The sequence below is a fragment of the Tachysurus vachellii genome, chromosome 19 (assembly GCF_030014155.1).
Source record: "Tachysurus vachellii isolate PV-2020 chromosome 19, HZAU_Pvac_v1, whole genome shotgun sequence".
Lineage (NCBI taxonomy): Eukaryota > Metazoa > Chordata > Actinopteri > Siluriformes > Bagridae > Tachysurus > Tachysurus vachellii.
In genome coordinates, this window is record NC_083478.1 from 13,652,052 (window position 1) to 13,674,377 (window position 22,326).

Sequence of the window (22,326 nt, forward strand, 5' to 3'; positions counted from 1 at the left end):
TCAGGCGTCATCGGGCATCAAGGCAGGATACACTATGGACGGAGTGCCAACCCATCACAGGGCACACACATACACTCTCATTCATTCACACACTATGGACAATTTTCCAGAGATGCCAATCAACCTACCATGCATGTCTTCGGACCGGGGGAGGAAACCGGAGTACCCGGAGGAAACCCCCGAGGCACGGGGAGAACATGCAAACTCCACACACACAAGGAGGAGGCGGGAATCGAACCCCAACCCTGGAGGTGTGAGGCGAACGTGCTAACCACTAAGCCACCGTGCCCCCCTACACACATTCACAGACTTGAAAATATGCTCATGGTAGTGTACGCTCAGTTCACTTGCTTTTCTCAACCTTACCAAGCTGTTTTATTGTTTGTTTGATTTATTTATTTGTTTGATACCCTCAAGACCCATATTAACAATGTTTGTAAAGTCCCCAAAACTGTTAAGGACCTGCAATGTTTATTGATGTTTTCCAACTTTTAACACTGTTCCATTCAGGACTTCAGAGCAGATAAGTGTTTTAATGAATACCTACCTTGTATCCATATAGATGGTAGAGCCTATTGAGAGCAACCGGAAAAAGTGCAGTGAGTAAGGCTACAAGTGTGCTTAGACCTCTTAATAAATTAGCAACTAAATGGCAAATTCATTGGGGTTAATGGCAAGAGATAAAGATAGGAGTAGTATGATATAGTATATTAGCACCTGGTTGGAGGCATATGGAACAGTTCTAGTTGCAGTGTTGCCTAATGCCTAATGTCTTCCATCATGTCAGCATATTGAAATTTTATAAGAAGGTTGAGAAGACAACAGTTTAAAAAAAACATGTACATTTATTTTGGTGTTCAAAAAGCAAAATATTCAACCAAATAGACAAGAGTTTAAATAATCAAATAATCAATAATTAAATAATCATTGCACAATAACAATTTGTTTTGCAAAAAATTCTGAAGGATTAATTACACTGTAATTACTTGTCGTCCATTCCTTTCCTGCCGGCAGCCAGCGTGCAAACTGAACATATTCTGTAGTGTTATTTCAACCCATGGAAGTCAACTGATTCTTTGTCCATAATTTCTAAAATCCAGGGGATTATTTAATACAGCCTGAAATATGGATAAAAACGGGTCATAAAATGGTGACTGTGCCAAGTGTGTGTAACTGATGGTGTAATGCTGATGGATAGGCAATGCATGGGTTTGCTGAACAGCGGAAAGGAGTTGAAGTTTTGTTGAAGTGCATTTTGTTGTAATAAAGCCTAGACACAGGAGGTCTTATGCAACAGAGAATCAGTAACCGAAGATCAAAAGGCAAGGAGAATAGATAAGAGCAACAAAACAAACAAACAATGTCAATATGGTTGAAAGCTAGAACAGAAGTGTGCAATGCAAGCTCATGGAGCAAGATTTAATACTAAGTGGTGAGCTTAAATTGTAGAACTCCTGGTGTTGGTATGCAACTTACTGTAACTAACTTGAGCACTAACCCTACGTGTTGTGGGCATGCTGGCTAGAGATGTTCCATGACAAATATGAATATGATAGTAACATTATGCAGCATGTAACTTATTTGGGTTTATAGCAAAATAGATAGTTTATCTAAATATGTGGATGGATTCATTTTCAGTTTAAAATCCAAGTGCATAGCATTATGTTTCCCTGCTAGCTAAGTCCATCAATTGTTCTTTCTGGCTGAGTTTGATTTTTTGCTCAATATCAATTGCCTCTTCCATAGCAGCAAGTTCTTTGGCTGAACCAATGTGCAGATCATCCTGCTTCTGCCTGTTTTGTTCCTGCTCCAACCATCTGTAGTTAAAAAAATTCATAACAAAGAGAAAAAGTCCAGGGACCAGCATCATCATGCCACATGCAAAGTACATGTATTTATAGTCCATGAAGATGTCCACCAAAGCACCTAAAGAGGTCAAAAGCATATAACTATTAGTCACAAGTCATATTCATAACATGATATAAATGACATTTAAACCGCTTTAAAAAACCTTTTGTTTTTGTAGACTAGTAATCAATGTAACTGGTGAAAAAACATGTGACTCACCAGAAATTGGGGGCCCAAGAAGAACAGGGGCACATTCTATAATAGTGGCAAGTCCAACTGCACTGGAGAATCGTTGTGCTCCCACCAAATCCATTAGTACCTCAAAAAGCAGTGCACACAGCATTCCAAAGGCCAGGCCAAAGAAAATGGCATATACTACCAAACCTTTATACCCAGGCAACAGGGGGCATGCCAGATGACACAACCCATTATATGCCACAGAAAAGCTGAAGAAGTATTGAATCCTGGGCCGGATCCATTTTGTGTTGGCCACTAGACCAGTTGCTGGCCGAGCCACCATGTCTACCAGGGCAAAAATAGAGAGCAGGAAAGCTGCAGAATACTCATCAATCCCCTGGTGCTTTGCATAGGGTGCCAAGAACACAACTGGAGCAAAGAACCCAAAGAACATCACAACATTCCCTACAAGATATATAAGGTAACCACGGTGTTTGAATAGTGACAGGTCAATGAATTTGTTCACATTTGATGTACATCCGGTCTGCTTTGTCTGTTGATTTTCACTTCTTAAGCTAACCTTCTGAGAATCACTATTCTCTTTTCCTGCTTCATTTCCAGCACTGTTTTGATTTTGCAATGGCTTCTTTCTTATCTTAACAGGCCTCATCAGTGCTCCTGCCACACAACAGTTAAGCAGTATGGCTCCCAAGATGAAGAAACTTCCTCGCCAGCCAAAGTTGTCAAACAGAAACTGGTTGAGTGGAGCCAGAGTAGACAAAAATACTGGACTTCCTGCCATGGCCAAACCATTTGCTATGGGTCGTTTCACAAGAAAGTATTTCCCAATAATGGTCAGCGCAGGTTGCAGGTTAAAGGCAAGGCCAAGACCTAAGAGAGACATTCAGACTCTTAATCCATGTTTCTGTTTGTATTTCCTTCATGATTAATAAGAAAAGAGCTTTAATTATTTGATGTCATTCTAAAATTTTGGGGAGGTTTACATAATTTGAATAAAAAGGCTAAAGAACTGTGCAAAAGCCTCATGAGAAAATAATATACAGGTCATAAGATCATGTCACTGTGGAGGCCATAGGATTTGTTATTTTGTGATAAAGTTTGTTTTAGAGTACTCTTACATACACTTTAATGCAGATGTTATAGAAAATGTTTATATTTAAAAATTGTGTGCCTATATAATTGCATATATATATATATATACACACACACACACACACACGTATATATATATATGCTTAGATGCTGAGGTAGTACTGAAGTACTGGAGTAAAATATTTGATTAAAAAGCACGCATTCTGCTTGGACAGCAGATTAAGGTCTACTATACTGTTTTTCAAAACTGTTTCCACCCAATATATTATATTCAAAAATAGTCTTTTTTTCTAAAGGAAAATTAATTAATGCTTTAAGCATTTTCTTGGCAAAAGAACTAAAATTTCAAGCTGAACTTGGGAAGAGTGTCCTGTTCTCCCTTTGAACTTTTGTTATCAGTACCCATGTATCCATAAACACACAAAGGGGAGGATCACATGTTTTGGAAAATGTCAAATCAGAGGAGAATATTCTTACACAGGAAGTGTTTGATTTTTTACTAGCATTATCCAGAATAGTGACAAATGATTGTTGAAAGTACCTCCAATGACTCCTATGCATAAGTACAGATGCATGATGGTTGTGCCAAAAGAAGCAGCAATCATGGAGACCCCAGCCATTAGACCACCAATTATGACCACTGGCCTGCTCCCATAACGATTGACAAGTATACTGCTCACCGGTCCTGCAAAGAATGTAATGGGTTAAGGGACCTGAGAAAGTCACATAAAGATGGTCACTTCTTTTAAATGTAATTCTGAGAATTCAACGGGTCTGTTTAACATTTGTTGCAAGATCATACAAACAGCAGCATAGCCACTGCTAGGACTGCTGGGCATTCTTGGATTTTTTTGCTTAACCATCATATTCTGTTTAGCAATGGTTCAAATTCAACACTTTTACCTGCACAGCATTCACATGCTCATGTTTTTTTTTTTTTATGGCAGGTGTGTGCAAGTATGAGATCATGGTGCTCTCACTTTTTGTTTCCTTTTTTGTAAAAAAAATTTAATTTTTAATTTGAGCTTGATAACATCAAGTAAAAAAATCTCAACCTAAGAAAAGCTCTATAATTACTTAACCAATTAACAAAATTTCATACTAGGACATTTGGTCCAGCATTTGATTGTAATGAAGGCTCTCAGAATTTGCATAACATGTATAAAGTCTGCATGGCAACCTTCTAAATAAATAAAGATTACCTCCAGCATACATAGTAGCAAGCATGATGGAGGAGACCCATGCGATCTCACTGTAGGAGATGGAGAAATACTCCTGGATGTCCTTGAAGTAAATGGTGAGGGATTTGGGGAAGGCGTATGAGAAGCCGATGGACAGGAACGATCCAAAAACTACAGCCCAGCCCCAACCTCCATCAGGAGGAGTGTAGCCTAGATCAGCATTTGTTGCAGGGGGCATTGTGAGGGCTTTCCGAACAGACAAAAATGTAATGTTCAGTAAGTGAAATATTACTTTTCATTTTTATTCAAATAAAATTTAGAATTTTTTTGAGAGTTTTTTAGTCTCTGTTCACTTTTACTTGTTTTTCTATTAAATATCAAGATCACAATAACAATATAATATAAAATATATATTTATACTAATATTAAATATATATTGACAATCTATCAATATTAAAGTTCAAGATTCTATATTGAATATAATACCCATTTATAAAAGATCTGTAGAATCAAATAAAATGTTTCTATATATAAACTCTCGCAAGCCTACAGTTATTATATATTTGGATACAAGCCCTACCTCTATGTGTGGCGTTCAGAGACAGCTGTAGATAACCGCATATTCAACTTTCCTTCCTGTCACACTGAGCACTCTTCCCGCCAACAGACCTTATCAGCTCCTGCACTTCCACCTCTCTCTCTCTTCACCAGCTGATTTTTAACTAATTCAGCAAACATAGAATTATATAGATTGAATAAATTAAATTTTGTATTACTTCAGGCTACAGCATCAATGGCTCTAGAAAATCATCACAATATGCTAACGTAATATATACAAATTATATATATTTATACATGAATATATGAATATTTTGCTCGGTAAAATGTGTAAAATAGTTAACTAAACTAAACTGCATTGTGGCATTCTAGTGCATTCATTGTACAGAAAACAAGCATAAATCGATTTTTTTTTTTTTTAATTGCCTTTAATAAATCTAACCAAATGTTCATTCTCTATTTGTCCACTAGGGATCAGCATTGGGTGAGTTATGTGTACTATGTGTGCGTCCATTTTGAGGCCTACTAGTTCATGAATGTACTCTATCAATACCAGGAAGCATAGATAATTAATATTTAACACAAATTAACATTTCTGAAGCTTGATAGCACATAACACTGAAATAAATCAGTAGGGGCTGTATACAGTGGCTCTGGTTTTCTGGTACTATGTTTAACCTGTCACTGAACCTCTCCGAGCTTCTGATCTTTGTGAACATTCTCCCCTTCCTGATTAAGGTTGATGTTATCTTATAGGCAATAAAATATAAAGCATAGAATTGTATACAATCCGTCAACAAACTGTATCTAGTTAAAGCAAAGCCTTGCACCAAATTTGATAGCTAATGTTGAATGTCTAAGTTCACATATAAAGGTATTTGTGAGTATATTACAAGGATACCAAAATTGTTCGGTCATCACATTTGGTGAACTAGAGACAATTCTCTATTTCATGTTCTCTATTTCACTGACTATGTCTCAAATTTCTTGTAAGGCACTGGGTGTGTTTATTATGGGGGATTTCCCAAACACGTATAGCTCAACATGGCACCCATGAAAATTACAAGCCATATCTTCATCACTTGCGGTGTAGTATATTGTATTTCATGTCTCTTGATCAGTTTTGTTTCATAGATGGCCGTTTCAGTGTGCGTTTTTAAACAACTGAGGCCTAGTTGTCTCTTTCCTTGTGGTCTTACTCCTGTGGAGTGTTCCTGGCAATGCTGAACAAAGATAATTACTCAGGAAGCCATTTGACCAATCAGCTGTGGCTTTACATGCTGTCAGTGGGAGGGTAGCCAGTCACGACTCGCCTCTGATCACACACAGGCCTCCAGCGCTGAGTGTTCAGAGGCGAGCCCTCCCTTGTCTAAAGGCTGAGACTGTCCTCCATGTTTCATAAGTATTGACATTACACTTTTCAGCCATGCAGCCACAGAGGTAAGCTTTCTGTTTTATTCTCCTCTATACTGTCCTTTCACTACTTCCATTGACTGTTAACACTGTTCATTTTCACTTATTTTCAGTCTGCATTAAAGGCCTGGGAAGGCCTCTCATACTGAAAACAGGGCAAAAGGGGGAGGGAATGAAAGGGGGAGGGGGAGGAGGAGGAGGAGGAGGAGGCGGCGGCGGCGGCAGCGGCAGCCAAAGGAGGAAAAACAGGCTTTACTCTCTTTGGTGTTTTGAGCTTTGGCCTGGGCATGTCACATGACTGCAGAGCAAACTCAGGCAGCCATTACTCATTGCTGAAATGGCAAACAAATGGCAGTCAAATGTTGCACTGCCAGGGAACTTAGGTTGAAGTGGGAGCAAGGCCCTCTTTTCCCCATTTGCCACCAATACCCCACCACCACCACATCCTCCTGATAGTAATAGGGAGAAAATAGGATTGTAGGATGGGGGAGGGGAGACTGGTGTAAATCTTTTGTAAGATGACTGCCTGGCCCATTGTCTGTATGTCTGCTGAGCCTGGCACAGAAACTAGTGGCACATTACACAGAAGCTGTTGTCAGTGCCCCTTTTCCGCGAATCTAACATGTCAATTCACATCTATTATTGTCTAATCATCCATTCTACAAAATTCCTGTGTTGTTATTGTGGACTCTGGACTCAAATCTGTAATGCGCATGCATTCCATACATGTTCTGCTACATCATATCAGTGGAGTTGATAATGACCTGCTGTTTTTGAGGATTGCTGAAATACAAAAGAATGCAGGGAAGTATTAAGTATTAGTTATTTCTCCCTGAGCATGTAATGAACACCATGTTCAGCATCCGTCACAACGAGGCGTATGAGTGGGTCAGCAAAAATGACACATTCTCATTTTAGCAACTCACAGAACCATTACATACTATATGAAAAGGGCAGAGAGTCACCATTATGTAAATCATATATACTGTTTATTATATGGACACACTCACAGTACCCTGCCCCAAAAGCAAACAGTTATGGGGTTTGACTTAGTGATCCATCCCTTTTTTTGAAGACATTGTCCTTATGTATGTAGAGGTTGACTGAATCATACGTCTTAAGATATTTTCTTAAAGCCTTTGTCTTGATGGTTGGAAGTCATAAGAGTTCTCAGTACCCATCTGTTCGTTTTTAGACTTTGGATATATGATTAAAATGAGCTTTTGTTAATGTTTAAAAAAAAAAAAAAAAACTGTCCCTGATTTATAATGATTATAGCATCAGATAATGAGGTTAGCTTCCCCAAGGAATCAGTGCATTTCTGCTGGTTCTTATATGAGAGAATGAACGATAAATAGGCAATAGAATGGCACCTACCCCACCGTCCAATCAGACAATCTTATGCAAGTGTCTTGCCGCGCTGAGAGGGAGACAGAACCTGAACAGCACATAGAAAGGCATGTTGTGGAAAATTTCACAACCATCCTTTGATTCCAAAGCAAAGGTCATCAAATGAAGAATGTGTCAGTTTTGTTCATTAACAAAAGGTATGATTGCGCATTTTTGGTCATTTGCTGTTTGCATGGTTTGTTTCAAGACATTTGTTCTTTATATAAATTGGTCAAAAACCGAAAGTGTTGTGTTTTAAATGTGAGATGTAGTTTGAGTTTCATCTTCTATGCTGTGTGGGACAGCAGATGTCTTACTTCTCACAAGGAAACAGGATTTTTTTTTTTAGTGGGGGTTTTTCTACAGAGGAAACAAACCACAGTTGGGGTTGTAATGTTCTTGAACGTAAAAAGGAAATGGTTACAAAATATAAAAATAACATAGGAGCTGGATTCTCTGATGAGCTTTTATATACTCTCATATTTGTTTGTCAGACATTACATCTTCATTACTCACTACACAAAATCTGTTTGCTGAGAGCTTTTAGGTTATAGTTTATCTAACCACCTTTGGATTCACGTATAGATTTGCTTTTTAGCTGCTTCATATTTTTCACTTGGCATAGCGCTTGATTGTTGGCTATACTGATGTTTTTTTCATGCTGCCTGTTTACTGTAAAGCTCTTGTGGCATGGACGTGCAGGATCAGGCCTTGAGGGAAGGGGGAGGGGATGTTCAGCACAGCGCTGGGGGAGGGGAAGCAGCAGCCTTTCTCATTTCCTGTGTGCAGACAGAGCAAGAAACGGAGAAAGAGAGAGGGAAAAAAAGACCTTGGCTTACTCATTCTCTGACCAGTTATCTCCACATTCACAGCTGCCTTTCTCCCCATTTCTTCTCTGTGACGGGCTCGCAGATCGGATGAACTTTACTGACATGAGTGTAGGCGTTTTGCTCCATAGAACATTCTAGAAGATCTTGCCCTTTTTTGTGTGTTCCATTTGTGGAGGTCACTGAATGAAGGCCATGTGGTGTTTTGGTTTTCGACTATGAACATGTCCTTAACAAGCCTGTGGATCAGTTCTAGGACTGGGTTTCCTATTTGACAATATCTTCGTCTAGGTCCTTCCTTTAGCCATCCTGGTGGCACACCTGGTGGACTTTCTGACCACGTCACACGTTTCTCAAGAAGGGAGTGAAAATCTTGATGGATAAAGGCTGAGGCTGCAAAAGCGGTGCCATTGCCAAATGTGAAATATTGGTGGCACTTCTACCAGGCTCTCATAGGCTAGCCTACAGGATTTGCTAAGACATGATTTTTTTACACTTAGACATTTCAGCATCACACTTTGTGATAAACACACACCACAACAACAAAATTCCACTTTGTTGGTAGTACTATTGTCTGACAGAACATATTGCACAAGAGCTGGACAGTTGAGGCCTGCTAGTGATCAGGTGAGTTTTACTCCTTGGCATGGGTAATGCATTATGCCTGATTTGCCTTGTCAACTCTGTTGACCTTTTCCATTAGTCTGTTGTCTACTGGAATGTAATATCTGCATGGATGATGACTGAGATGCATAAATATACTTCAGATTCTCTTTGGCCATTACTGCTATACACAGTATTAAAACAAAGGGAACGTGTTGACACAGACTCACATTCCCTCAAGGCTTCATGGCACACTTTCTCAAACTCATCAGAGTATTTTTAATATTTAATAAAAATGTTTTATTGCTAAGACTGAAGGGACAGATATATTCAGATATATTCATATAGTTTATCACTTGCAGTCAGGTCATGAAGTGGGTGGGGAAAAGCATTGAATTATTTTTAGCTGATGTTGTAATGGTAAAAGAACAAGAAGGATTTCCAGCTGTATTACAGGCCTTAATCTGCCATGTGATCCACCTTCACCTCTTTTGTTTTTTTAACCATACAACAAGAAACAGTATTTTCTTTATCTTCTTCAATCTCTTCCCTCGGTGGTTGATCTGACCTCAGTGGCTTTTCCTGTGGCGGCAGGACAAAGCTAACAAATGACAGAGTATCGGCCACAATGCTTCATCATCACACCTCTCGTCCATTCTTTTTTTAGTAGAACAACTAAAAGTGCTTTCTGAGATATAACCAAACCTCATTTTAATACTGACTCAACAGGATTGTGAAAATGAAGCAACAAACAGTACTTGCAGGTAATGTGATTATAGGGGACTAATAGAAGTGGCTGACAGGCGCTGATATTATTCAGCACTCCTGTTTAAGAGAATTTAAGAGACTGTTTTTAATACACACCCTCTTGGTGGTTGTTTCTAGAGGGACTAAGGTGTTTATAAGAAAGCTTTGGCACCACAGGTTGCCGAGGAGACATTTGGAATCCTTATAAAAACTCCAGGCTCAGAGGAGACAATTACTAGTCACCAAAGAATAGCATCATCTGTACATCATCATCTAGCCGGTTAAACAGACAAAAATTTACAAACAGCTCAGATATATGCTGAAGTTCATACCCAGTCATATTCAAAGATGACATTTTGAGGACCAGTGTTATTGTGAGATGGACTGGTTAGATGGTTGGGTTTTGATTGCATCACCTTAGGTTCTGTCTTATAAGCAAACCTTATGAGACTTCCACATTTACAGTTCTTTCTTCTCCCCTGTGTATTGATCATTTCTTACATCAGCTTGGCTGAGGAGGAAATCAAGACAGTTTCTTCTGTGGTCGAGGGGATGGAAGTATCGGTACCACCAAAAGGTAATGTAGATATTTGATATCAGTGGTTTAGAAGAACGGTGTGTGAGTTTGTAGTTTATTTTAGTCAAATTTTCTATTACTTTGGGTTGAAAATGGGTGGAAGAGGTATATTGCAGTGTATAGTGGCAACACCACATAAAAACATATGCATGTTTGCATGTTTTGCTTCATCAAAAACTGACCTAGTTTCAGGCAAATAAGGTCATACTAATAGGCCTGAGACGGTGGACTGGGAGAATCTCTCTATTTCTCTCCTTCTTTTTAACTGCTTTCTCAATTTTCATCATTAAAGATGTCTCTATCATTATATTGCACATAATGATATTGTTTTTGATGTAGGACCAGCAGAAGCAACACTGGCTTGTCACAAACGAAAAGCACCCAGTCCCCCTCACTCCTCTAATGGCCATTCACCATCTGACACATCTCCCAGTGTCAAGAAGAAAAAGAAACCTGGCTTGGCTACTGGCAATAATAAGGATCAGGTAGGGCCCTATCTTACATATAATTTCTTTAAATTCAAATATAAATCTGTAAAACTTATTGAATTTTAATGCTGAGTGACAGCAAGATAGTTTGTTTGAATTTGTTTATGCATCTTGAGAAGCAACTCTTGCACCCAGAGTGTGTAAGCAAATCTCTCTTATGTACTTTTACATTTTTAGCAACCCATGTGATATAGTTGTGCTACCATCATTTTATTACAGCTTGGGAAAGCTTTCCTCTTAATGCCATGGCCAATTCCTTAGGAATTTTAGTAGAATTTAGCCCTGTATTTTCTTTTGATTTGCACACTTTAGATCAAGGGTCATCAGTGCGATTATGGCAGTGCTTGGGGGCAACATAGTTTAGTGATTTCTAAAAGACCTTATTTAAATCCCAGTTAATTAGAAGGCATAGGAGGTGTCTTAGTGCTGGGAAATCACCAAACAGTGCTGGACTCTGGCCCTCCATGACTGGATGTGATGACCTTTGCTCTCTCAAGTCTAAGCCTAAGACACTCAGTTTGCCTTTGCAGTAGATTTTAACTATTAATAGTATTCCTGGTGCTTCAATATATTTTGTGTGCTGCATTGCTTGTATTGTTGCCGTGGTATTCTGTATATAATTTTTATAATCTCCATGCACGATACCAGATGCAGAACTGCAGAAAGCAGAAAAAACACTTAGAAATGAACCCCTCAATTAATATTTGAATAGTTATGGCTTCACAACTTCTTAAACAGGTTCTACTTTAAATTCACTCTGACAGAAAAATACTTTCTTAGCCAATTCACCATGGAGCTTTTTAAGATTCTCCCTAAAAAAACAATCTATAACACGTCTTTATTTCTGTCACTCTGTGAGGGGTTCAAAGCCACCATACATAGTTTAAGCAAACAAAATTCATTACTGTTAATAATTAAAATGCTTATGTTTCTATTAGATTTCTTTAAAAAAATAAAAATAAAACAATAATTTCAAGTATTCAAGAAGCATTTCTAATATACAGTATAATCAACATGATATTAAATTTACTCTGATAATTAAAAAATAAATTCATCTTATTCATGAATCATTGTTAATTTTTTTTGAGTTTGCAACCCATTTTGCAGATTGATTGCAGTTGTTTGGCCCTATTAGTGCTCAGCAATCAGTACCTGTGCTTGGTATCTGTGGCTTTGTCAATCAGTAATCAACCCTCTTCCTGGAGAGGCAGAATTTGTGTTTTGAGACTGTGCTATACTAAATAATTTCACAATAGTCTTCACCGGCTTGAGGAAAATCCTCCTTACATCTCTCCAGCATGAGGGTTCCTTCCCCTTGCTTATTCCCACCACCTTTAGTGAGGTCCTGTGGTTGTGCGCTGTTGATTTGCAAAGCCTTGCTGCTCCTCTTGCCTGCAGTGCCGTGGTGTGTATTTTTGACCGCTGCTTCTGTCTCTCTTGCCTGCATTTCAGTGTGAGCTAAGACATGGTCCATTTTACTATGTCAAGCAGCCTGCACTCACCGCAGACCCTGTTGATGTTGTGCCACAGGATGGGAGGAATGACTTCTATTGCTGGATGTGCCACCGTGAGGGCCAGGTGCTCTGCTGTGAGCTCTGCCCACGTGTGTACCATGCCAAGTGCCTCAAACTGGCTGCTGAGCCTGAAGGCGACTGGTTCTGTCCAGAATGTGAGGTAACTGCTAGATGAATGTGAGGTATAGGATATGGAGGAAGGCTTGTAATGTAGGATTCGACAGTGGTATTTCTATGGACGTCAGTAAAGAGCTAACAACGTGATCAAAAGCACCTTTTCTCGTTGTAAGCATTCACAGCATGTTAAGAGCTGCTATTGTCCCCCAACAAAGGCAGGTTTTATAAGGTAGATATTTAGCCTTTTAGTTCTTCCATGGGCTTTTGACCTAGGGAGAAATTTGCTAAAGAAATAATAAAAACCACAAACCTTTCATCAGTGAAATAGTTTTTCACAGCAGGTTTAAGCTTAAAATTAAATGTCATCCCTACAAAATGCTACAAAATGTATTGTGTAACTCATAATGCATTTGTTTCAGAAAATAACATTCGCAGAGTGCATTGAGACTCAAAGCAAAGCTATGACAATGCTGAATCTGGAACAGCTATCCTACCTGTTGAAGTTTGCCCTGCAGAAAATGAAGCAGCCTGGGGTAATGGTTCTTTTTCTTTTTTTTAAATTTAAGTTGCTTTTGTCATAATTAAATATTTATTTTGAATAATATTGCATTTGTCTAAATAAAACCTACTGCAAATTCAGTGTCCATTGCTATGTATTATATTATTTTAATCCATATATAAAATAATTTTTGGTTTCCTCAGACATATAATACTACAGATCAAATGTAGTTAATAATCATCCCCACATTTCACACTGTGTAGACAGAGCCATTTCAGAAACCAGTTTCTCTGGAGCAGCATCCTGACTACGCAGAGTACATTTTCAACCCAATGGACCTGTGCACCTTAGAGAAGGTAAATCATAACTGTCACTCCTTTTGATTGTAGTCACGCAATCAAAAAAACAAAAAAAAAGGCTCTGAACGACTTACCCCAAGAAGACTGAGCAGTGCTTTGTCCTTGTCACAGAATATCAAAAAGAAGATGTATGGCTGCACCGAGGCATTTTTGGCAGATGTGAAATGGATCTTACATAACTGTATTATTTATAATGGAGGTTAGTTGTCATTTTAAAATATTCCATTTAAAACGCTATGTGGTTTGTTTTTGACTGTTTCTGGGTCTTGTGCAGGGAATCATAAACTTACTGCAACAGCAAAGGTTATTGTCAAGATCTGTGAACATGAGGTGAGTTTTATACTTAGGGTCTGGTGTACTAAAGTGTAGGTTATTAGAAGTGTAGTTTTTCTTGGGATGTTAGCAGCACTTACAATGAAAAACCTTGTCTGGTTTCCATCTCCAGATGAATGAAATTGAAGTTTGTCCAGAGTGTTACCTGTCAGCTTGCCAAAAGAGAGACAATTGGTTCTGTGAACCATGTGTGAGTAGATCAGGTTCATAACATAAAATGATTGACATAATTGATCTTGAGATAATGGCCAGTTTAATACTGAATGCATACTAAGATATTAACATATACTTGTTTTGTTGTATGCAGTCTCACCCCCATCCACTGGTTTGGGCTAAGCTGAAAGGTTTCCCTTTCTGGCCTGCTAAAGCTCTGAGGGACAAAGATGGACAGGTAGATGCTCGCTTCTTTGGCCAACATGACAGGTGAGCTTGCATGAGGTTAACACCTTTATTTGCATGTCCAATTTAGACAGTGACAGTGTTTGTTGAGTGGAAATGTCTCTGAAAAGACATTTGAGGCTTAGAAAAAGGATTGATCCTAGGATTGGGTTTATATATAGTCACCACATTGAGTTTTCTTTTTTCAGAGCCTGGGTGCCCATTAACAACTGCTACCTCATGTCAAAAGAGATTCCCTTCTCTGTAAAGAAGACTAAGAGCATCTTCAACAGTGCAATGCAAGAGATGGAAGTTTATGTGGAAAATGTACGCAAGAAACATGGCGTGTTTAATTATGCCCCATTCAGAACACCATATACACCAAACAACCTGTTCCAGATGCTGCTGGACCCAAGTAACCCCAAGAAAGGCACAGTCATGCCAGAGAAACAGGACAAGATCAAGTTTAACTTTGACATGACTGCATCTCCCAGAGCACCCCTGGGAAAGAGTGTGGGACAAAGGATGAGTGACATGCCCAGGTCTCCAATGAGCACCAATTCCTCAGTACATACTGGATCAGACCTTGAGCAGGATGCATCAGAGAAAGGAACAAGAATCCCATCTAGCCACTACAGTACAGGAGAAGACTCCATGGATTGCACAGGTACACAACTTTACATATAAGGTTATGTGATATCATTGTCTTCCACACTTCATACGTTTTGTATGGAATATATACAAACACTTCATACTTTTTGTATCGAATATATACAGACATTTATTTGTGCTCTACAGCATCGCCAGCAGGTCTGAAGATCACAGGTAGCCCAAAACCTATCCCATCAACACCTCTTAAACAGGAGCGAATGCAAAATGCAGCCAGCATCCTCAACCTAAATCTTGGTGAGCTTTGTATGTTCAGTCATCTTAAGGATGTTTTCACTCAGTCTATGCACTTAGATTTCATTAAAGCTTGTTTGTGTATTGCAAAAAGCCCACACGAATAAAACAGATTTGAAGTGGGAAATGTCAAAAGTCCTCTAACGATATCCTTTAGGAATGTTCTCAATTTTTAGAGCCAATTTCAATTATATTTAAAGAAATTTTATTTGAGGTCTGTTATTGTGCTCTCAGATCGCATAAAGGCAGAAATGGACCTAAAGGAGCTGAGTGAGGCTGTACAGCAGCAGCAAGGCCCATCTGTAGTCCTTACCTCCCCAAAGAAACCCACTAGAAGTTTGGATAAGACCATAGAGAGCTGCAAGGCCCAACTAGGTATGACACCCGTAGCATCTCATAATATATCTTACTATATATATCAAACACATTCATTCTTAAAGGTACATACATTGTGTAACTACTTATACTCTGTGTAGGCATTGATGAAATCACTGAAGATGTGTACCCTAGTGTGGATCACAGTGATTCTGATGATTCTGACAAGTCTGATACAAGCGACAGTGAGTATGCAAGTGAAGAGGAGCAGGAGCTGAAAAATGCCACAAAGAATGAAGACCATGAGGAAGCTACCTTTAAAAACAAAAAGAGACTCAGACCTACATCTTCGCAACCACAAAACAATAAGAACCAGTCAGAAAACATAACTGAGAAAGTGGCCCCAGATCCCCCACTCAAAAAGAAAGCTTGTGGTGTTTCAGAGAAGGAACCCCAGGAAAAGCCCAGGACAAACCAGCAGACACAGTCCCAAAAAGAGAGACCTTTGGTTGGTCATGAGGGCAAGGCTGGAGCTGCGGATGCAGATTCAGACTCAGAAAGAGAACTAGTGATTGACCTTGGTGAGGAGCAGGGAGGAAGAGACAGGAAGAAACCAAAGAGAGAGGCTTCATCAATCTCCAACTCTATAACCAAAGACAACACCGTCATCAAAACTGAAGGTGCCATCTCTTTTCAAAGTGTCTGTTTGTGTATGTGTTTTTTTTTTTTTGTTTTGTTTTTGAGAGCAATTGATGCTTGTACCTGCATTGATACGGCAGATAAAAATCTTAATAAAACCTTTGCTGATAACAAAGCTGTTTGTAATAAAAAGGTCCTTCATCATACTCCTCAATCATACTTATTTTTATCACTATATCTCTACTCAGGAAAGGCTCCAGCTGCTGCCAGCCCATCAGTCTCTCCCTCCACAGTACCCTCTGCTTCATCCTCCAAACCCAGCACAAGAGATTCAACCCAGCCCGTCTCCAAGCCACCAAACACTACTTCCACCCCACCTCTCACTTCTGCCAGTACCACCGCTGCACCAGCTACTGCTTCTGCAACAAATTCCTCTACATCTGCTGTGGTAAAGAAACAACGCCCTCTGCTGCCAAAGGAGACAGCACAGTCTGGCCAGGCATCTGTGGTTTGGAACCAGAATGGAAATAAGATCCAGACATCTTCACCGAAGTGGCATCTGCAAAAGGTTCCGAAGCAGCAACATGGCTCGCAGTCACAAAGTCCAGCAAATTCCAACAATGGCAGCACCCGCTACCAGACTAGGCAGTCTGTTAAAGGTGACTGAAACATTTAAATCCATCTGAGATAAAAGTCTGTGAAACAAACCTTACAGTAAACACTTCATGATTCTATCTATCTAAAAAGCTATAAAGATATACTAAACATTCAGGTTAGTATGTAAATTGAAAGTAAAATCCAAGGACACATTCACAAAGAATTGTAACGCTACAAGTAGCTTCCACCTGACTGGTTCACGAGAAAACGGAGTGTCAATTTAAAATGGGAAGCGTTAATCTAAAAAATTAAAAACTCCTATATTTTTGTCATTTATGTTTTTTATTGCGGTTGATCAAGTTACACTGAAACACTCATTCAGTTCATTTACTCCTAGGATTAACTCCTAAAGTGATTAGAGTGAATTCTGATAAGTTATAAACAGATATTTACTCCTTTTTATTTTCTTTGTATAATTTTTCTGTCGTAAATAACTAGACTTCAAATTTTTAGTTGATTTACACGTACAAGCCCAGGGTCTTAATATCCCTTATTTAGGAGTAACTCTTCAAAGATGGAGTGTTAATGCCAACATTAAAGCTATGTTCACACAAACAGCAAATGTATTGCTTCTGGTTGCCAGTCATTCAACTTTGAAGTTGGCAGTTGGCCTTTCTACTACTGGTCATAGTGGGTTGCACAATTAGCGTTCTACATCACTTTTCTTGCCGCTAAACTTAAACATTATGGAGGTAGAGTGCCATGGATCACTTGTACTCTACTCCCATAACTCCGGTTGGCAGCGGCTGCACCATGTTGCTCGATATTTCATAAAGTTAAACATTTATAAACAGTTTTCTTGTTGGTAGACGCACCCACATCTAGTTGCAAATGGTTGATGTCACTCATGTTGTTGGAACTCGCCAGATCTGACTGAAAACAAATGGCATCCATGTGCTTTGTCGTTGTGTGTCGATGCATGTGAATACATGGCATTAGAATTCTGTTTAATTTAAAGAGTAACTTAGAAAGTTCTGCATTTTAGCGCTAAAAGCAGGTCCTAAATCTCTGAGAACTGAGGGGTAACCCAGAGAACTGATCACGAGCAATCCTAATTGGTGCAATCATGTTTCTGCATGCGGGGGGGCACGTGGCTTAGTGGTTAGCATGTTCGCCTCACACCTCCGGGGTTGGGGGTTCGATTCCCGCCTCCGCCTTGTGTGTGTGGAGTTTGCATGTTCTCCCCGTCTCTCGGGGGTTTCCTCCGGGTACTCCGGTTTCCTCCCCCGGTCCAAAGACATGCATGGTAGGTTGATTGGCATCTCTGGAAAATTGTCCGTAGTGTGTGATTGTGTGAGTGAATGAGAGTGTGTGTGTGTGTGTGTGCCTTGCGATGGGTTGGCACTCCGTCCAGGGTGTATCCTGCCTTGATGCCCGATGACGCCTGAGATAGGCACAGGCTCCCTGTGACCCGAGGTAGTTCGGATAAGCGGTAGAAGATGAATGAATGAATGAATGTTTCTGCATGCAATATATTCTGAGCATGTTGATAATAAGTGCTACCTTTCTGCTAAAGAATAAGAAATTTTGATATAAAAAAATGTTTAATATGTTTAGAAATAGGTTACTAATCTTTGATTTGGTGTCTTGTAATCATATTATAGAAAATACCATATCATTTGGACTATATACAAAATATTGTAACTTGCATTTTTGCAGTGTTGTCTGCTATTGGGGACTATAAATTAATTCCTTGACATTCTTCCAGAAATATACTTCACATGAACATGATTGCTTTCATGTATGAAGTAAAGAGCAGTTTTAACATTCTTTTTTCTAATGGGCATCTACATTTGGGATTTCATTTGAGTTTTACATCGATGCTAAACACTGATGCTATCCTTTCATGAAATATGTTGTGATTTTAGAAATAGGATCGACCCAGACCTTCATCTGTTCTAGAAATTTTGGATTAAACGTTTGTATCAGCAGGGTTGTGAATGGGTTTTATAGAGGAAACTCTTAATTAGAAATGTTAAGTGCCACTTGGGAGAACTCTTTGTGCTGCAGAGATTCTTTGTGAACACAGCTGCAGAATCGGAAACTCGTTGAGAATTACATTAGAGGCAGATAAGTGAACAGAACATTTAGTATGGCATCTAAATATCTAGGGTACTTTTTTTTTTAACATTTGATATGTGCGTGTGTGTGTGTGTGTGTGTGTGTTTTAAATTAGCTGTCCCCCAAAAGGACACCTTGTCTGCATCCTCTAGTTCAGTCCTGGCTGTAGACTTCCTCACCCCACCTGCCTCTGCTGATGTAGCAGCTGACATTGGCAAGTACACCTCTAAAGTAAGTAACCATAAACTCATCAGTACAAATACAAATGCACACTTTCCTCACAAGCTAAAGTAATGATTTTTCTTTGTAGATAATGGATGCTATTAAAGGAACGATGACTGAGATATACAGTGATCTTTCCAAAAGCACAACAGGAAACACTATTGCTGAGGTTTGCTTTGTTGATGCACATTTATGCCGTTGTGAATTTCACATCATTTTTTTCATACAATCAAATAATAGTCATTGTTCTTCTCTATTGCCCCGTGTTGCACTAATCCTGTGATGCAGATACGAAGGTTGAGGATTGAGATTGAGAAGCTCCAATGGCTGCATCAACAAGAGCTTTCTGAGATGAAACATAATCTGGGTATTTTGTCCTTGTAAACATGTTTAACTGCACACATTCTTCTGTAAGATGAGTGTCCTTGACAGTCACTGTACATAATTGTGCTGTATGTCTGCATCCAGAACTTACCATGGCTGAGATGAGGCAGAGTTTGGAGCAAGAGAGGGAGAGGCTTGTGTCAGAGGTAAAGAAGCAGATGGAGGTGGAGAAACAGCAGGCTGTAGATGAAACGAAGAAGAAGCAGTGGTGTGCCAACTGTAAGAAGGAGGCCATTTTCTACTGCTGTTGGAATACCAGCTACTGTGATTATCCTTGTCAACAAGCCCACTGGCCTGAACATATGAAATCTTGCACGCAGTCAGGTAGGAAATATACCAGAGGTGTTGATCTTGTGCTGAAACATATCACAATTGAAGTCTATCCTTTTCTAACGATATAGGATGTTAAAAAAATACGTGATTCAAGATATATAAATAATAAATAATAGATCTAAATAATAACCTTAACATATTGTTTTTTTTTTCTAAGATAAGTTACTTAAAATGTTCACAAATTGCCTTATATATTGCCATATATATATATATATATATATATATATATATATATATATATATATATATATATATATTATTGACTTGACTTGTTTTCACTAATGCTCTCATGGCTGAATAAGCACAAATCCCCACAGCCATGCTCCAAATCTAGTTGAAAGTCATGGTTATAAAAGCAAAGCAGAATTTTTTAACCACATAGCGTTTGACATAGAAAGGGAAATCTCATAAAATTTTAACAGAAATATAAATTCATGCGTGGTCTTAGTGCAGAGGGTATCGTTGCTGACTCACAGCTCCAGGGTCCCTAGTTTAATCTCGATCTTGGTTTACTGTCTGAATGGAATGTTCTCCATGTGTCATTAGTTGTAAATTGCCTATAAGTATAAGTGTGTGAATTCTGGGGCATGGTGCCCTACAATGGACTGGAGCCTCATCCATGGCTTTGCCATGGATCCATTTTTTACTAGTGATTGAAGATAAATGACTGAATGAATATAATATACTGTAATATAGGGAATGAATGTATCACACGAATTTATGCAAAAACAACATGCATACAACACAGTCTGCAAACCAGTCATTTTACAATTGTGAATATTTCTCCTAAGCAAACGTCATAATGAAGCATTTGATTTCTTTTTTCTAGCCACAGCACCACAGCAAGAGCCAGAAGACGAGGCCTCTGTGGTTCCAGTACCCAAAACCTCAGGACAATCACCTAAATCCCAGCATTCACCTCTAACCAACAAAAGTTCACCAACACCCAAAGCCCCCTCACCCACAGCAGACAACACTAAATCAAACGCCACCACTTCTGTGTCCTAACCAGAACTATGATGTCATTCCTTTATGGTCACCACCATGGATCCTTTTGGACTGGGGTCTACAATTTGTGATTTTCTTCTTCCTCCTCCTCGTCGTCGTCTTCTTCTTCTTCTTCTTCTTCTCAAAGCAAAGACAAATTAAACTTGCACTCCTCAGATGCCCAGTTCACTACATCTGAGGATGTAAAATTTTTAATATACATTTCTGAGTCATTCATTGTATTTTTTTTTAAGTCTACATAAAATTGATTTGTACAAAAACTGAAACTTTCATATATAATATGTTAATGTAATACTGTTTTTTTACACAGATTTGAGTTTTATACAGTTCAGATCAAATCAAGTTCAGACAAGCTCAGTTTTTTATGTACTCGCTGCACTTACCAGTGTCTTTAGAGATGGATACGTTTTTGTTTTTTTAGATAATGGGGTCTGTTAATCATGGTGGGATTTTATTCATTCACGTTATGCTTTGATTCTCACTACATCACTCAAGACATTCTTTGTAGCCATCTTACTGTGGTCAAGGATGTATTTTGTATTTCACATCAGGTTTTCAGTTGTTTACATATTGTAAATGATTAAAAGGAGATGGCTATCTGTAAGAAAAAATAAAATCAACTCATTTCTGAACTTAAACCCATGAGTTCTCTTGCATTACTCTAGGACTTCCATAGAGTAAAAAAAAAGTAATGGTCAAATAGAAGCTAAAAATAAGGCTCTTTTAATGAAACACATTGGATGCAGTCAAAAGCATTAGATGAGGTTAATGTAACCATACATATGGGAGCAATATCTTCAATTCATTTTACTCCCATTTTAATGGAGTGACAGCAGCATCTAGTGGTAAAACCTTAAGGAATATTGGCCTGTATTAACACACTGTCTTCTTTCCTGTACAACAGTCAGATTAAGCAAATAAATAAAACATTTGCAGTCCTCACCAGCAAACAAATCTAATTAGTGGCTGGACCTATCCAGTAGAGATCAATGAATGGACGTTATTGTAGTTACTTTATTAGATGCGCCCATACAGTACCATATTGTTCTCTTGTCATTCAGTGCTATCAAAGGTGCACTTTTCTAGGTCTACAGCTCCTGAGTGCTTTAGTCCGTGTGTTGCTACAGGTATTATCTTTACTCACTCCGGTTCATCACTGGAAGGGAACCACCACTAACCAGATGTTCTGGAGCTGATGAATTTTTAGAACAGTAATAACACTGACAGCTGATATTACATAGATGTGAGTGTATCAGAGATAGCATATATATATATATATATATATATATATATATATATATATATATATATATATATATATATATATATATATTGTGTTAATTATCCTCGAGCCCTCTATCAATTGCAGCTCGTGGGAATTAGTTCTCGTCCAGCCATAAACGTATCAGTGAGGTCTGGAGAGGAGGCTTGGGGTGCAGTTAGCAATCCAGTTCATTCCAAAAACAATCAGCATGGTTGAGGTCAGGGCTCTGTGCAGGCCACTTGAGTTCCAACACCAGCTAGGCAACACCAATCTAGGCAACACTAATCTAGGCAAACTGAGTCTTTTTGGACCTTGCTTTGTGAACTGGGGTATTGTCACGCTGGAACAGGTCTGGACTCTTTAGACCCCTTGTGAAGATTCCTGAAGGGAAATCTTGTCAGTAACCACACAAAGGAGAA

At 38.8% G+C, this 22,326-nt stretch overlaps 2 protein-coding genes across 7 annotated transcripts; one reads left to right on the forward strand and one right to left on the reverse strand.

Moving 5' to 3' along the window:
• Positions 1 to 824: 824 nt before the first annotated feature.
• Positions 825 to 7,750, reverse strand: slc16a7 (solute carrier family 16 member 7). Of its 2 annotated transcripts, XM_060894259.1 has the most exons (6): positions 7,668 to 7,685; positions 4,900 to 5,041; positions 4,341 to 4,565; positions 3,680 to 3,823; positions 2,068 to 2,916; positions 826 to 1,926 (listed from the first exon to the last, which is right to left on the reverse strand). In XM_060894259.1, the coding sequence occupies exons 3-6, from the start codon at positions 4,555 to 4,557 to the stop codon at positions 1,661 to 1,663; spliced, it is 1,476 nt and encodes a 491-aa protein (XP_060750242.1). In that variant the 5' UTR covers positions 4,558 to 4,565; positions 4,900 to 5,041; positions 7,668 to 7,685; the 3' UTR covers positions 826 to 1,660. The 2 variants fall into 2 exon arrangements, with proteins under 2 accessions (XP_060750243.1, XP_060750242.1); XM_060894260.1 differs by lacking the exon at positions 4,900 to 5,041 and having other exon boundaries at positions 825 to 1,926; positions 7,668 to 7,750.
• On the forward strand, positions 6,011 to 21,281 carry prkcbp1l (protein kinase C binding protein 1, like). 5 transcript variants are annotated; one of them, XM_060894255.1, is made up of 20 exons: positions 6,011 to 6,317; positions 10,363 to 10,433; positions 10,773 to 10,918; positions 12,374 to 12,595; positions 12,972 to 13,085; positions 13,315 to 13,407; positions 13,522 to 13,609; positions 13,685 to 13,740; positions 13,856 to 13,933; positions 14,051 to 14,166; positions 14,331 to 14,788; positions 14,920 to 15,027; positions 15,259 to 15,399; positions 15,501 to 16,019; positions 16,227 to 16,637; positions 18,812 to 18,927; positions 19,007 to 19,087; positions 19,207 to 19,285; positions 19,387 to 19,626; positions 20,465 to 21,281. In XM_060894255.1, exons 1-20 carry the CDS (start codon positions 6,304 to 6,306, stop codon positions 20,641 to 20,643), a joined length of 3,330 nt encoding a protein of 1,109 aa, XP_060750238.1. In that variant the 5' UTR covers positions 6,011 to 6,303; the 3' UTR covers positions 20,644 to 21,281. The 5 variants fall into 5 exon arrangements, with proteins under 5 accessions (XP_060750238.1, XP_060750241.1, XP_060750237.1 ...); XM_060894258.1 differs by having other exon boundaries at positions 12,452 to 12,595; XM_060894254.1 differs by lacking the exon at positions 6,011 to 6,317 and adding an exon at positions 6,522 to 7,837.
• The last annotated feature ends 1,045 nt before the right edge of the window (positions 21,282 to 22,326 follow it).